Here is a 13,168-nt window from a genome sequence, read left to right as displayed (position 1 = left end):
GGGAAAGAAAGGTTACTTGTCTGTTGTCTGCATCAATTATAACAGAGAAAAGATTCCAACTTGCACTGCTGATCTGATAAGGAGGACACTATGTTAAAGAAATGAATCCTTTAGAACTTGTCTTGACAGCCTAGTTTCAGGTTGAGCAGAATAAAGCTCTTTATATACACTGCATTATGTAGAAGGGTGATCAATTCTCTAAGTTTGCTAATCTTAACATTTTCCGCAAAGCAATTCTTGCAACTGAATCTCTTCATAGAGATTCTGGTAAAAAATTAATATTCACATCTAAACATTCTGCACATTTAGTGCACATTCTGCATTAAAACAAAGCCAGCTACTGATGCTCTCAGCAAGGAACTCCCTTACAAGTTTTCACTGTTTGGAATGCCTTGATACTTTGCAAGAGTATTGCCAACAGCTAATATTTATTTCTAAAAAAAGATCAAAAAACCTTTATGGAAATAAAGGCACTCCTAACCAACTGATACATATACACTATGTGGAAAGGCAGAATGAGTAGACATTGCTGGTGCCTTTCAGTAAACAAACTGAACTTTTATCTTAACACAATTCCCTTAAAAGACTTTTGCTCCTTTACAAGACATTGCAGCTAAATTGCTTTGAAGACAAATTGCATATGTAAAATCTTTTGAGAAGTTTAGTACAGTATACCAAAAGGCATTAGTCTTCTAAGTATTTCCCCTTAAAAATATAGGCAGTCAATGCTCAAAAATTCTCCCTCTAAAAATACCACATTGAAAGAGTTTACTCCATAAGAGAAGGTAGCTTTCAAATTAATTTTGGAGAATAGGGGTTTTGTTGCATTTACACAATCAACTTACCTGAGCAACCTTTTTATTTGCTGCATTGGCTGATTGTTCCAGGGATTTGGCTTTCTTTTTCTCTTTCCTCTTTTCTTTATCAGCAAATGTACCACGCATTTTGGAGATCATATCGGAATCTGTTTTTGCATATTGGATCCGCTGTTTAAACAAGCCAAGAATATTTTATAAGGAATGCTGAAACGGGGAATGCTGAAATGTAAGGGTCAGTCAAAGTAATGTCTCCTACTTTTTAATCTCCTAAGTAAGCCACAGACAGGGAAGATGTTATCCTTATTGTCTATTTCCCCAAGGAGGCCTCAGTAAACTCCTATGCCAAGACCCTGGAGAAACTGAAACACTGCATTCAAAAGCTCATCGCAACAGAGACACGTCTGAGGTACTGTTTCTGGAAGACACTTGCCTGCACACCAGCTTACACACCACAGAAGCAACTTCGCTGGTTGGATGGACAGTATGGCCCCATCCTCTATGCTGGGCAGAGCATGAAAGGCAGATGTTGAAGGTGACATTTTCAAGATGATAGCGAAATGATGGAAGCTGTGAAGGAGTTGTTGAGCAAGGACAATAATTTTTATGACGCTGTGAAACTTGCCGCAGTTCACCAGTGAGAAGGCATTGACAGAGAAGTAGACCATGTCGAATAATACATATGAGTTCAGCAAGGATGTACTTATTTTATATGCAAGTTTAATTATTGAAAAAAAAAAATATTAGGCTGGGAAGAGGAAATATTACTTTGACTGACCTTCATAATGCTTACAGGAGTTTCTTGCCTAAAAAAACATTCTATCCTGAGTTTAACCCACAACACGCTTAGTAATCATCATTGATTCATTCTGAGTGGGAATGGCAAATCTTTTATACCAAATAAAGCGTACTCTGTCAAAGTGCATAGCTTCAGGACTTAATACCCCGCCCCCCCCCCTACAAAACCAGTATGAAGCCAACTGGCATTTGTTACAGTGTAAGCAATAGGGAACGAATTGGTACTGGCATCATGCTATGCCACGGGTGGGCAAAATATGGCCTATGGACTAGATCTGGCCCCCAGGCAGATGCCCACCTACTAATTAGATATGGCCCACAGCTGGTCCTGAGCAGCGCTGCACGTGGGGCCAAGCCCTACCTGTACCTGCCTGGGGCAGCCTGCACAGCACTCCTATCCATGCCCGCTGGCCTGGCCCTAGCCAACATACACTTCTCAGCAAGGTAGCTCTCAGAGCACCTGCAGCCCCCCAGGTGCTGCTGAGCTCCCCCTGCCTCCAATGGCTCCTCCTCCTCCTAGCCCTGCTGCGCCACTCTGGACCAGTGGAAGCTACAGCCTGGTGGCTCCTGCCTCAACATGTAGGGCTCTGGCTCCAGGCCACTATCCGCTCACTTGGCTGCAGCGAGCAGTCATCTGCAGACCGAGTGTGTGGAAGGTGGCCGGAAGTTGGAGCTGGGGCAGGAGCACTGCACACTGGGGCAGGAGCCACCCAGCTGCAGCTCCCCACAACCTGAAGCAGCACAGCTGGGGCCAGAGGAAAAAGCTGAGCAACTCCCTGGCAGCTGTAGCTGCACCAGGATCAGCCCCACCAGGAAGCCATGCACAATGGCCCGGGCCAAGACTGGGGCCAGCAGGTGGAAGCGTGATATGGACTGCTCCAAGGAGCAGCAATGGGCCGGTTGGGGGAGGGCAGACTGCATCTGCACCCCACCCCTCAGGTAAACTCTGCTCCACATATCTCCTTCCCCTTTCCCTCCCCCAACCACTACCAGCTCCCAGGACCTAGCACACAGGTATTCACCCCCCAAACACGATATACAAGAGTAAAACTTTATTTTGAGCTATGATGCAATCGCCTCTATATATGCTATTTAAAAAGAACACACAAGTCTATTAAAAAAATATTTTTTGTCCAAAGTTATAGTAGATGTTTGATTTTTAGTATACAATTTGTTGGGGGGTTTTTTAAATCTATAATTTGTTAAAACGATTTCTTCTGAAAGATTTTACAAGTGCAGCCATCAACAGCTCACAAAAACTGATTGAGTGGCCCTCCAGCAGAAATAACTGCCCACCCCTGTGCTATTCGGTTGAGTAAATTATGTATTACCTGATGCACAAGTAAGTGAAGTGCACTGTACACTAATCAGGTTGACTTAGGAAGGTAAAAGGGCTTTTTGTTTCTTCTTCCTTTGATTAAACAGAATGCTCTAGGGCAGTGGTGCTCAACATTTCAGCCCGGCAGGTTGGACGAGTGTTGCAGGGCTAGTCCACAGGCTGGATCCCTTATAGGGTCAGGCCCCAGGCCACCCAGATTTAGTCCTATGCACTTGATCCAATGTGAAGGACTGTAAAATCCACCTGCAGGGCTCCCCACAGGTCCAGAAATTTGGCATCTGGGGAGCAGCAAGTAATGCTGGCACCTCTCCCCTGCAACCAAATTTTCAGACCAGTGGGGAGCCCTGCAGGTCAAATGATATAGCTCTGTAAGCTAGAACTAGCCCATGGGTTCTAATTTCCCAACATCCCTGTGGCAGGTGAATACAGAACTATTTTCCTAGTAACTGCTCTGAGGCAGGATTTTTTTTTTTTTTTGAGAAGAGTTTTATCAAGCCTTCTGCTCATTTCCTACTCTTTTCTTTGGTTAGCCTCAGCTCCCTAATCATCTCTGCTAACTGCTTTTACTCAATTTCCCTGTTGCCTGGTCTTCTTCCTATGCTCCCTGCTAGCATATTCCACTCATCTTAAATGCATATTTCCACTGGAACCTTCAAGTCCCATTAGCAGTTTCTGCCTCTTCTCCCCCAGCAGCTCATGCTTATACCTAGAGCTTAAGTTTTAGTGAACAGCCCCTATACTCCTTAACCAGCAGCCTCCTGTGAAGATAGCCATGCTTTATTATTTTGGGCTGCTTTGTCAAATAGATGAGCTCCTTCCTATTTGTACTGAGGCATCAGGATATCTGTATTAGAAACAGAAATCAGCAAAGAAAAACCAGGACCACACAATCCATCTAAGTGTAGTATGCGTGACCTACTTTTTTCCCTTAGACCATAAACTGAAAACTGCTAGAAGAAAAGAAAGCCATATCAGCAACAGCCTATTTAAAAGATAAAATGCAAAAAACTTTTTTGGAGAAAATAAATAGCTATTTACTCAAATAAATAGTTATTTACTCAAAAGCTATGGAAAGATACAGCATCAGTAAAATGATCAAGGTGCTTTCTGTTCACAAGCAAGAAGTGGCAACCTCCTCATTAAACTCTTAATCCATTAATCTACAGGTATTTTCATTTTTTACTGCTGAAATACTACGTAACTTTGGCTTTAGATGGGCTGAATTTTTAAAATGCATATAATGAAAGCCAACCTGGGATTAACACCTGGATGTACAAGGTGCTCAGATGACAGTGCCCAGTATCCCTCAGAGGCCCGACTTTGGAAGAGATCTATTGAAGTACTATTAGGACAGAATCCACAGTGTATTTTGTTAACGTGTAACTTTTTTTCTTTTAAATAAAGAGTTGGGACACGAAGCAAAGACAGCCTGGATCAAAGCTTTCCTTCCTAACCTAGGAAAAATAAAAAAAAACTTTAGCTAATGCCAGATGCCTGTGGTGCATCTCTATCTGCCTGCTATCCTATTAAAAATTTCCTGAATACTCAAGCATTCGTACTGCACTCTTCCTAGAGCAGGCATAGCAGCAACGCAGAGAAGCAAGAGGCCCTCCACTGAAGTGACAGCAGAAACTTGGAATTATTAAAGCAACGTTTCTCTGAAAGATTTTTACTACTGTATTGTTACTAGTGATATTCATTATTCCAGTTACTGAATTTAAAGTAGAGTAAGCTATTTAACATGTGTATAGTCAAATCTCCTTCATTATGTGGGCTCTTCCTAAATACAAAGTGGGAGGGCAATATTGAGAAAGTGCAGCTACAAGCCCATTATATTTCAGCATGAAATATTCACCAAGGAGCAAATATAGCATCTGAATCCAGTTTTAATTCATTCTTTCCAGCTATGTTTCCAGTTAACAGAGGGCACATCAACATGTGCCCCTACGGCACCGTTGTTACTGTTGATGGCACAGTAACAGCCTGTACTGTGGTGCATTGTTATTTTTAGCTGCTACATTGTCATAGCAACACACTATACCGAAGGAGCACATTGCTATCATGATGTCACTGTTTTTGCCCAAAAGGACGCTACATCACTGTAGCATCACATGTAGACATATGCATTAATTCTCCTAATAAAGTAGAACATCAGCTCCACACTGTATCAAGACAGACTCTTCCTAGTTAAAGGATGACCAAGTGCTCCGAATTCTCCCTGCTTACTTGAAATGCCCTGAAATTTGGTACGTCTCAAGAGAGTATACAACAAGATCCAATTTCATAGGCTGAGCATCATTTGAGCCAGGGGTTCCTGAGGTACAGCTGCCAAAAGCAGCAACTTTTTTTGGACAGTTAGAGATCAAACCACAAAAAAAGTCTCAAATAAATCAACCTTGGCCCCATTTAGAGAAGGATGACTACCATTCCTTTGGGGGAAGAAAACTGAAAACTCCAAACATCTCCATACATACATGCAAGTGTGCACACACACTTCTCCCCACTTCATTAATGATCACAAAACATCTAGCCAACTAGCATTTCAGCCACAAAGCTGTTATTCATCTTTTTTTTAAAAGAGGAAAAACAGAGAGAACAAAACCAAACCCCACACAACTAAGAAATATGACAGCAATAAAAACTTAGCTACTGTCAATATGCATCTTAGCAGTATCCCATATCCTTTCAGTGCACGGTTTAGCAATATTACTAGTTTTCAGAAGCTTTAGTTAATAATCAAGATATTAGACCATGTATTTCTGATTACTTTCAATTCCATGGAATTATTTTTAGGCACTAAGCCACAGATCTATGCTATTAAACTGTGATAAATGGAGGGATTAGTTGGTTGACTAAGCTATGGTTTTGATAGGAGATGATCTGGGAAGGCCAAGCCTGGCTTCTGATATTTTCTGCCTGATCCCCATGTAAGTAATGCAGGGAGGGGGGACACAAGCAGCAATCCTTTGCCTCATTTTATTGCTGCATTTGTGTAGACTGTCAACAGCCTGGCACTGACTGATTGTTATTATAAAGATTATCAGCAATGACAAGGAAGATGAGAACAGCGTGTAGGTGTGCCAGTAGGTAAGCAAAAGTAAAATGTTATAATGGGAATAATTTTCCCACCCTTGAAGACTACAGATTTAGCAGATGTGATACTCCTTCTGAGTAGTATGCTTCAGTTGTGGGGAAGGCATGTTGCAAGACTATTACTCAAAGAAAGAAAAATCTACAGTAAGTTTTAAGTTTCTGAATGTCAAATGCTAGCATTCTGCTGAACTCGCTATTCCAGAAAAGCACAACCTATTACTGAACAACCTCAATTCTGCATTAATGATATTTATCATTAAATATCATTAATGATATTTAATGATTAATTTGAAGTATCATCAAAATATCATTAATGATTAATTTGAAGATGCCCTTAATTTCTATGATTCTATGTTTCATACAAAACAAGATTTCTATACCCTGAAACAGATCAAAAAAAATTCTACACATCTGGAGTTGTTCTTCTTAATGTTCAAGTGCTCTGGCATTCAGGACCTTAGGTATACCCTCTCATCCCTTCTCAAAGTTCTCAGAGACACCAGACCCAGGCCCAGGCCTCGTCACCGCCGCATTACTATTTTATGTCAAACATTGCATTTTTAACTTTACACCCAGTCCCAGAATACTAAATTATCTTATACCTGCCTACCATACTTTCCTTTAAATAAAATTTTACTATTTTCTGTTTAGTTAGTATAAAACCTTCCTGCTTCAATCATTCATGTCTGATGAAGTTAAGAAGTGAAATGGCTACCAGATTAAAGAGTTGCCACAAACACTGGTTCAAGCCACAGATGAGCATGCCTGGTGCATTAGAGCAGGGCTGTCCAACTAGTGGCCTACAGCTCACATGCAGCCCCAGAACCAAAGGCTCTTGTCTAGCCACCACTCCCTGAGCTGTGCACATGACAGAAGGGCCAGGGTGCCCATGTGGCATGGGGAGGGGGCCAGGCTGCTTGTGTTGCATACAACGAAGGAAGGAACCACGCTCCCAGCACTGCAAGTAAGTGGCAAGTGTGACCAGAAGAGGCAGTGCTGTATGTGCTGCAGGGGAGAGTTAGGATGCCTGTGCTACGGGGGCAGGGAGAAGCCAGACTGTCTAAGCTGTGTGCATGGCAGAGGTGGAGGCAGAGGACGGCGGGTGAAAGAAGAGACACTGGACTGCCCACATGGTGACGGAGGGCACCTGCACAACAAGCGAATCCCTAGGTCTGTGGCCCATGTGGCATGCAGCCCCCAACTGCCCAGAAGTTGAACAGCCCTACATTAGAGAACAAAGGTACTTTATTCTCTTCAGTCAAGCAATCTCTTCAAAAACAGAACAATGGGACATTCTAGATAAATTCCAAAGCATAATTACTGTGATTAAAGTAATTAAAGTAATCAATTAAGACTGCCTAACTTTGAATTCAATGATATTCAAAGTTAAGTCAAGAAATGAAAAACGAAGTAGATGTAGAATATTGAAATACCATGAAGATTTTAATCCACAAATAAGTCTGCAAAGCTTTAAAAAGCTTAAGACAACTACATTAGACTCAAATTTCAAAACAAGTGAAGAAACAGGCTGATTGAATAAAGTTCTCTTATCTAAACGCTGTCCCTCAGAGACGCTTAGGAAAAAAAATGAACATCACTGAGGAATAAATAGCATAACCACACGATACAACTAGCAGGTATATGAAAACTGAAGCAGGATAAAATTAGGGTCAGGTCAGGATTCCCAGTGCCAAGTTACTTTACTAAACTAGAAGAATTAAAAACTTACCATAGGTTTACCATAAAATGGAAAACCTTGCAACTGTCTCAAAGCATTGGTGGATGACCCAAGTTCCTTATATATAACAAAAGCTTGTCCTCTCATTTTCATAGTTTTTAAAGCCACAATGTCAACGACATGACCAAACTGCGAGAACAGTGCATACAAGGATCTCTTCAGTTCTGTTGAAAACAATAAAAACTGTTAATATAGTGTGTCAACAACTGCTTCAATAAGCTATACCGGGGTGGTCTACCTGGGGCACAGATGCTACAAGTGGCACAGGCAGTCTGTGTGGCACATGAGGCAGGAATCGGAAAGCAGAAGAGCAGATCGGAAAGGGTATGGGCAGAGGCACTTGGGGAGGGTGGAGGGCTAATTTTAAAGGCTAACCTGCCCCACCCCTCCAGACTGAACTATACTATCCTAGAGTGGCAGCAGGAAATTAGTTATAACACTGAAGAATGTGGATCATGCGTTATATCCCCTTTGTTCAGCGAAAGGATGTGTATGGTGCATCACAGCTTGAGATACATGTGTCACTTTCACCAACTGCATTTTTTACATATAAACTCAGACAAAAAATACTTAAAAAAAACATGCACCTTAATTTGCAAATTTTTTAGATGGAAAAAAAATTGAAAACTGCATAATCTCATTTACACAGAGTCAAAGCATCAAGCCCAAGAGACAGTATTTCCTACTACTGCATTCTCTCACATATCGTGTGCCCCCAATAAGACACTTTTTTTTTTTGGAAGGCAGAAAGTAGAAAAAATATTTTTGCAGAATAATGGCTGACTGGGTCACACAGTGAGATCTCCTAGAAACAGTCCAGGCATCCCAGGAGACAGGTGCCTGGATGAGGGATCAGGAATGCTGCAAGCCTGAGCCTTCTCTTACCTGCTTCATGTCCTCGCCCCCCTTGTGACACCCTTCCAAAGGCTCTGGCAGCACCCCAGGGGCCCTGGCACCCCAGCTGAAAAAAAAATTGCTGGTGGACCTGACACTCTGCTTTCAACTTGAGGCAGCGCAGAAAGGGACCTCTCTCATCCCAGTGTGGGATGGGCCATGACAGCATTACCAGGTCTTAAATATGAAATTATTGTATCAGAAGCTCAAAATCGTATTTGCTGAAAAACTACCACCGTACACTTAGAAATTATGCAAATAAGTCTTCTTACTTACTTTCTATTGCTCACTGTAAGTCATCAGTGAGCAAGTGAGAACTGGGTCATCCAAAGTTGAAGCATTTCTTTATTTCAATGCAAGCTGTCATCAGAAAAGTACTGACAGCAGACCCAAAAGTCGGTGATGGCCCCCCAAGAGGGACTTGGGTTTTGTGCCTGCTACTTCAAAAAGCTGCCTCAAAAATAATCAGATCTGGTGGCAGAGGTAATATCTTTTATTAAACCAACTAGATCCCCCCCACCCCAAATCTAGTTGGTCTAATAAAAGATATCACCTCTACCACCAGAGCTGATTCCTTTTGCCTCTAGACAAATTCAGCTACAACCTGGATACCTGACACTCGAAAATGATTGTACATTTTGAACACTATTACAATTAGGATCATGCATCTTCCAAGGGTTGAAATGATCCTACAAATACAATAATTACAATCCACCTGGTCACACCGGGCTGCTACACAAGGGGGGAGGAAAGGTGCAGAGGGCAATGGGAGGGCCAGCAATCACCCTCCCCAGGCCCACCTACCTTCCTTCTTGACCTTGTCATTGATGTTGTTAATGTAGATGGTATGGTTGGGCCGGATGTCCATCCCCGCTGCCCCTGCGGACATGGAGCACAAACACGTGGGCCCGGGCCCGCAGCAAGGGGCTCGCGGAGCGGCGGGACCAAGCCCAGCCCCGCCCCCAGCCGCTCGGTCCCGCCCCCGCAGGCGCCCCTCGAGGCCGCAAACCCGCCCCTCCCGCCTGGTTCGGCGGCGCGCGCAGCTCCCAGTTGCTGGGCAATGGAAGGGAATAACCCCCTCCCCAGACACCCACCGCACATGCGCACAAGGCCCATTAATTCTCTCCCCCCATAGTTAAGGTCATGCCGGACAGAGACAAGACCCAATATGGGCACCGCAGCCCATCTGCCCTACCCGGGATCCCTCCCGCTCCCCAGGGCCACTCCGCACCCGCTCAGCCGCCTGGCACCCGCGCTGCCGTTACCGCCGTCCCCTTTCAAGATGGCGGCGAGCAGGCGAGAGCAGCCGCTCCCGAGAGCGTCGATGACCCGATCACCGAATCATCGATGGATGCTTTTTCCCCCCGCCCCGGCACACGCCTACGCATGCGCCATGCTAGGAGCGCCAGAGAAGGTCTAGAGGTCACTCTGTGGAGCAGCGCGCGGGTGTGATCAAACCAGCAGGGTGGGTTGCAGGGGCACGGTGCTGGGCTGTGTGCCCCTTCCGCCTGAGGCTCTGAGGTATTAGTGCACCATGTGCCCCCTCTCTATGCAGAGCACCTCAGCGCACTGGGGGGCGTTTATATATATACTTTTTTTTCAGCAACACAACATAGATCTGCGCATGGGAGTTGAGGCAACCTGCGCTGTGCCACGTGCAGTCGTTCAAAAGCATGTTGCCACCGTTTTCTCAGTGCTAATGCGCATTTCACCACTTGTACAACTATGTGTTGCAGTGCCGGATGTTTTTCAAAGCGCCCGGCCCTGCGACAAATACATGTGTAAAAAGGCCCTGGGGGCAGGGCACCTAAGACCTGCAACAAAACTCTTGTCTTTTATTACACCAACTAAATAGCAAGAAAAGGTCTTTCTTTGCAAGCTTTCGGGCCCAGATATCCTTCCTCAGGCCAAGGAGAATTCAAAGATTGCAAAAGTTCCCAGGTAGAAATGTGACTTCGTCTTCCACAGGGGAGTTAAAAGATGGTAGGGTTTCCCCTGGGTATAACAGTCCATTTTTAAAAGGGCTGCTCTGAGTACAGGTTTCCCCTGCCAACCACGGTTTTGAGTATCCATGCTTAAAATTCTATATACCATTTTGGCTACCACAGTATATAGTTTTGAGTAACCACAGTTTTCCATGGCCTGCCACCTGCCATTTTTCCCAGAAGCCTTTTGCCTTGCCAGGCACGGTTTTGCCAAGCTTGGGAACTTCCAGGAACCTAACCTGAAACCTGCAGGGGTTGGCAAAGGGAAAGCTGTAAGCAAGAGAGGCATAGACAATAGGCAGAAGCAGGAATTCTGTTTGCCTATGCTTTTAGACCAACACAGCTAAAACCAATATCCCTAAAGCCCCTGAAACATTTCAGCCTCCCCAGTCTCCTACAAGAACAGATTTTGCAGCCTGTTTCTGCAGCCCACCGGCTGATAATACTCCTGCCTCCCCTCTCTGTCTCTCTCTTTTAGGTCCTTTTTTTTTTTTTTTTTGCCCCAGCAAAGGGCTCAGAAGGGAGAGAGAAAAAGAGCTATGCCAAAGTGTGGTGTGCCAACCCCACAGCCCCAGAAACTGGCACAGGAAGCAAGGGGGAGTTCCCACTTTTATACAGAAAATTAGGGTCACAAGCCAACGTGAGGGAAAGGGTAAAAGGTAAAGACATCAACAGTGTGGTAACAGCACCTTAATCCTTCTCCCCCTGGACCCACTCCCTGCCTCCCTGTGTCCCCAAACAAGCCTTTAGTTCCTAGAGCACTCAAACAGCAGCCTGCAGCTGCCCCCAAATCTGAGTCCAGCTCCTTCAGGCCACAGTCCTGGTTGACAGAGTGAGTGAGATTTCCAGCTTCACTGTGCTGGGAGATACAGCTCCGCTGTGCTGGCTACGTAGCTCTGTGTAGGGCTGACCAGGTTCCACCTGCTTGCTGCTCTCTCTTCCCCTTACTCCAACCTCGAACTTCCTCTTCTTTTTTTCCCTTGCCCCCCAGCCCCTGGTTCCTCCTGTTGTTATATTCACATTACAGTGGGATCCATTTCTCTGCAAGCAGGCCTATACCAATCAGAAAGGACACTACTGTTGCAAGCCTAAAAGCTTCACCATTCCCAGTCACAGGATCCGGTGAGGCCCAGTAAGTAGATGGGTTGTGGCCATGTCCTTGTCACACACAGTACATTTCATTTCTCGTAAATTGTTTGTTTGTTTTTTACCCAGTTTATGTAGTTGATTAAATTTAAGGTTAGGACACAAGGATGGCCTTAATTCAGTGATTCTCAAGTAAAGAAATCCTTTTAAGGGTGCCATAGGGGTAGCACTCAGTACTTGCACAGATAAGTGTGCAGACACCTACATACAATTCACTAGAGAAACCCAGATATTTCAAGAGAAACTCAGAGATTTCAAATAGGACTCTAGAGTATCAAAATCATTCTGGACCCTGTTGTTTTCCTGAGTTCTTTAAATCAGAATTGGGCTCTTATTTCTCTGTAGCCAAAAAAACAAGGAAAACTAAGCTGGCATTTTCCAAGAGGTGCTTTGAGTCTAAATTTTCTCCATCAAGGTGCAAACTAATTGTATGCATTTCCACTAGATTTTTGTCTCTAGATAACTTGTTCAATGTTAAAAGCCACAGTGAAGACATAGGACACAATCCTATCCCACCCATTGTGTATCTAAGTGGACTTAGGCTGTATGTAGATGAAACGAGGGGCATGTGTATATGACACTTTAAAGCAGGTTAAATGCTTTTGCACCGCTTTAATGGTGTTGGTGTTTGCATGTGCCGGCGGCATATTGCGCAGTAATTCCAGCCGCTGTAGCAAATCTGGCGGCGTAATGCCCCTTAAATGACTTGGCGCACAGCAAACTAAAACGCCTCCGAGGAGTTTTAGTTTGCTGCCCTATAATCACAGAGCAAAGCACTGGGCTCCATGCAGCTGAGGGGCTCTGCAGGAAGCCGGTGCAGGCAGCCTGGCAGCAGCCTGGGAAGGCAGGCTCAGCCCAAGAAAAGCAGCGAGCCTCATCTTTTTTTTTTCCCCTGGAGCCTGCCTGTCTGCCTGCCTGAGCTGCACGGGGGCCCAGTGCTTCCCTCTGCAGGTGCGGTGCCCCCCCAGGACCACATGAGCCAGGTGCCTGCGGGCAAGTGCTGCCTTGGGGTGGGGCACCACTGCCATGGAGGGAAGCAACAGCTCCCTCCCCCGCACAGCCCAAGGACTGCTCCGCTGACATGGGGGTTTAAAGGGCCCTAAATTGAAGCAGTGTTTTTAAAAACCCACTGCTTCAATTTAGGGCCCCTGTTTTGTCTACACATGCCCTTAGATGCCAAAGTGATTTTATTCTATCCACCTGAAGTTTCTGAAAAAATGTTCATGCACCTAGTTTTACAATACATCATCATTTTAGCATTAAGACTGATATGAAAGTCACATTCCCCCAGAGACTGGGGGGGGGGGGGCATGGAAACTGCCTGCAGGCAGCAGGGGGGCCAGGGGGGCGAAGGGGGCCC

General features: G+C 44.8%; 1 protein-coding gene across 2 annotated transcripts in view; it reads right to left on the bottom strand.

Annotated features, from left to right (window-relative positions):
- SNRPB2 (small nuclear ribonucleoprotein polypeptide B2) overlaps nt 1–10,017 on the bottom strand; it is a 15,379-nt gene extending 5,362 nt beyond the window's left edge. The window contains exons 1-4 of one of the 2 annotated variants that reach the window (XM_006039064.3): nt 9,909–10,017; nt 9,482–9,556; nt 7,775–7,947; nt 846–986 (exon numbers count right to left, since the gene is read on the bottom strand). In XM_006039064.3, coding sequence (XP_006039126.1) covers nt 846–986; nt 7,775–7,947; nt 9,482–9,545 — 378 coding nt within the window. In that variant the 5' untranslated portion in view covers nt 9,546–9,556; nt 9,909–10,017. Of the gene's footprint in view, nt 1–845; nt 987–7,774; nt 7,948–8,668; nt 8,862–9,481; nt 9,557–9,908 lie in introns of those variants that run through there. The other variant, XM_025195638.1, reaches the window with a different exon arrangement.
- Nucleotides 10,018–13,168: the final 3,151 nt, after the last annotated feature.

Source organism: Alligator sinensis, unplaced genomic scaffold (assembly GCF_000455745.1).
Source record: "Alligator sinensis unplaced genomic scaffold, ASM45574v1 scaffold1057_1, whole genome shotgun sequence".
Lineage (NCBI taxonomy): Eukaryota > Metazoa > Chordata > Crocodylia > Alligatoridae > Alligator > Alligator sinensis.
This window is presented reverse-complemented; position numbering and strand designations above follow the sequence as displayed.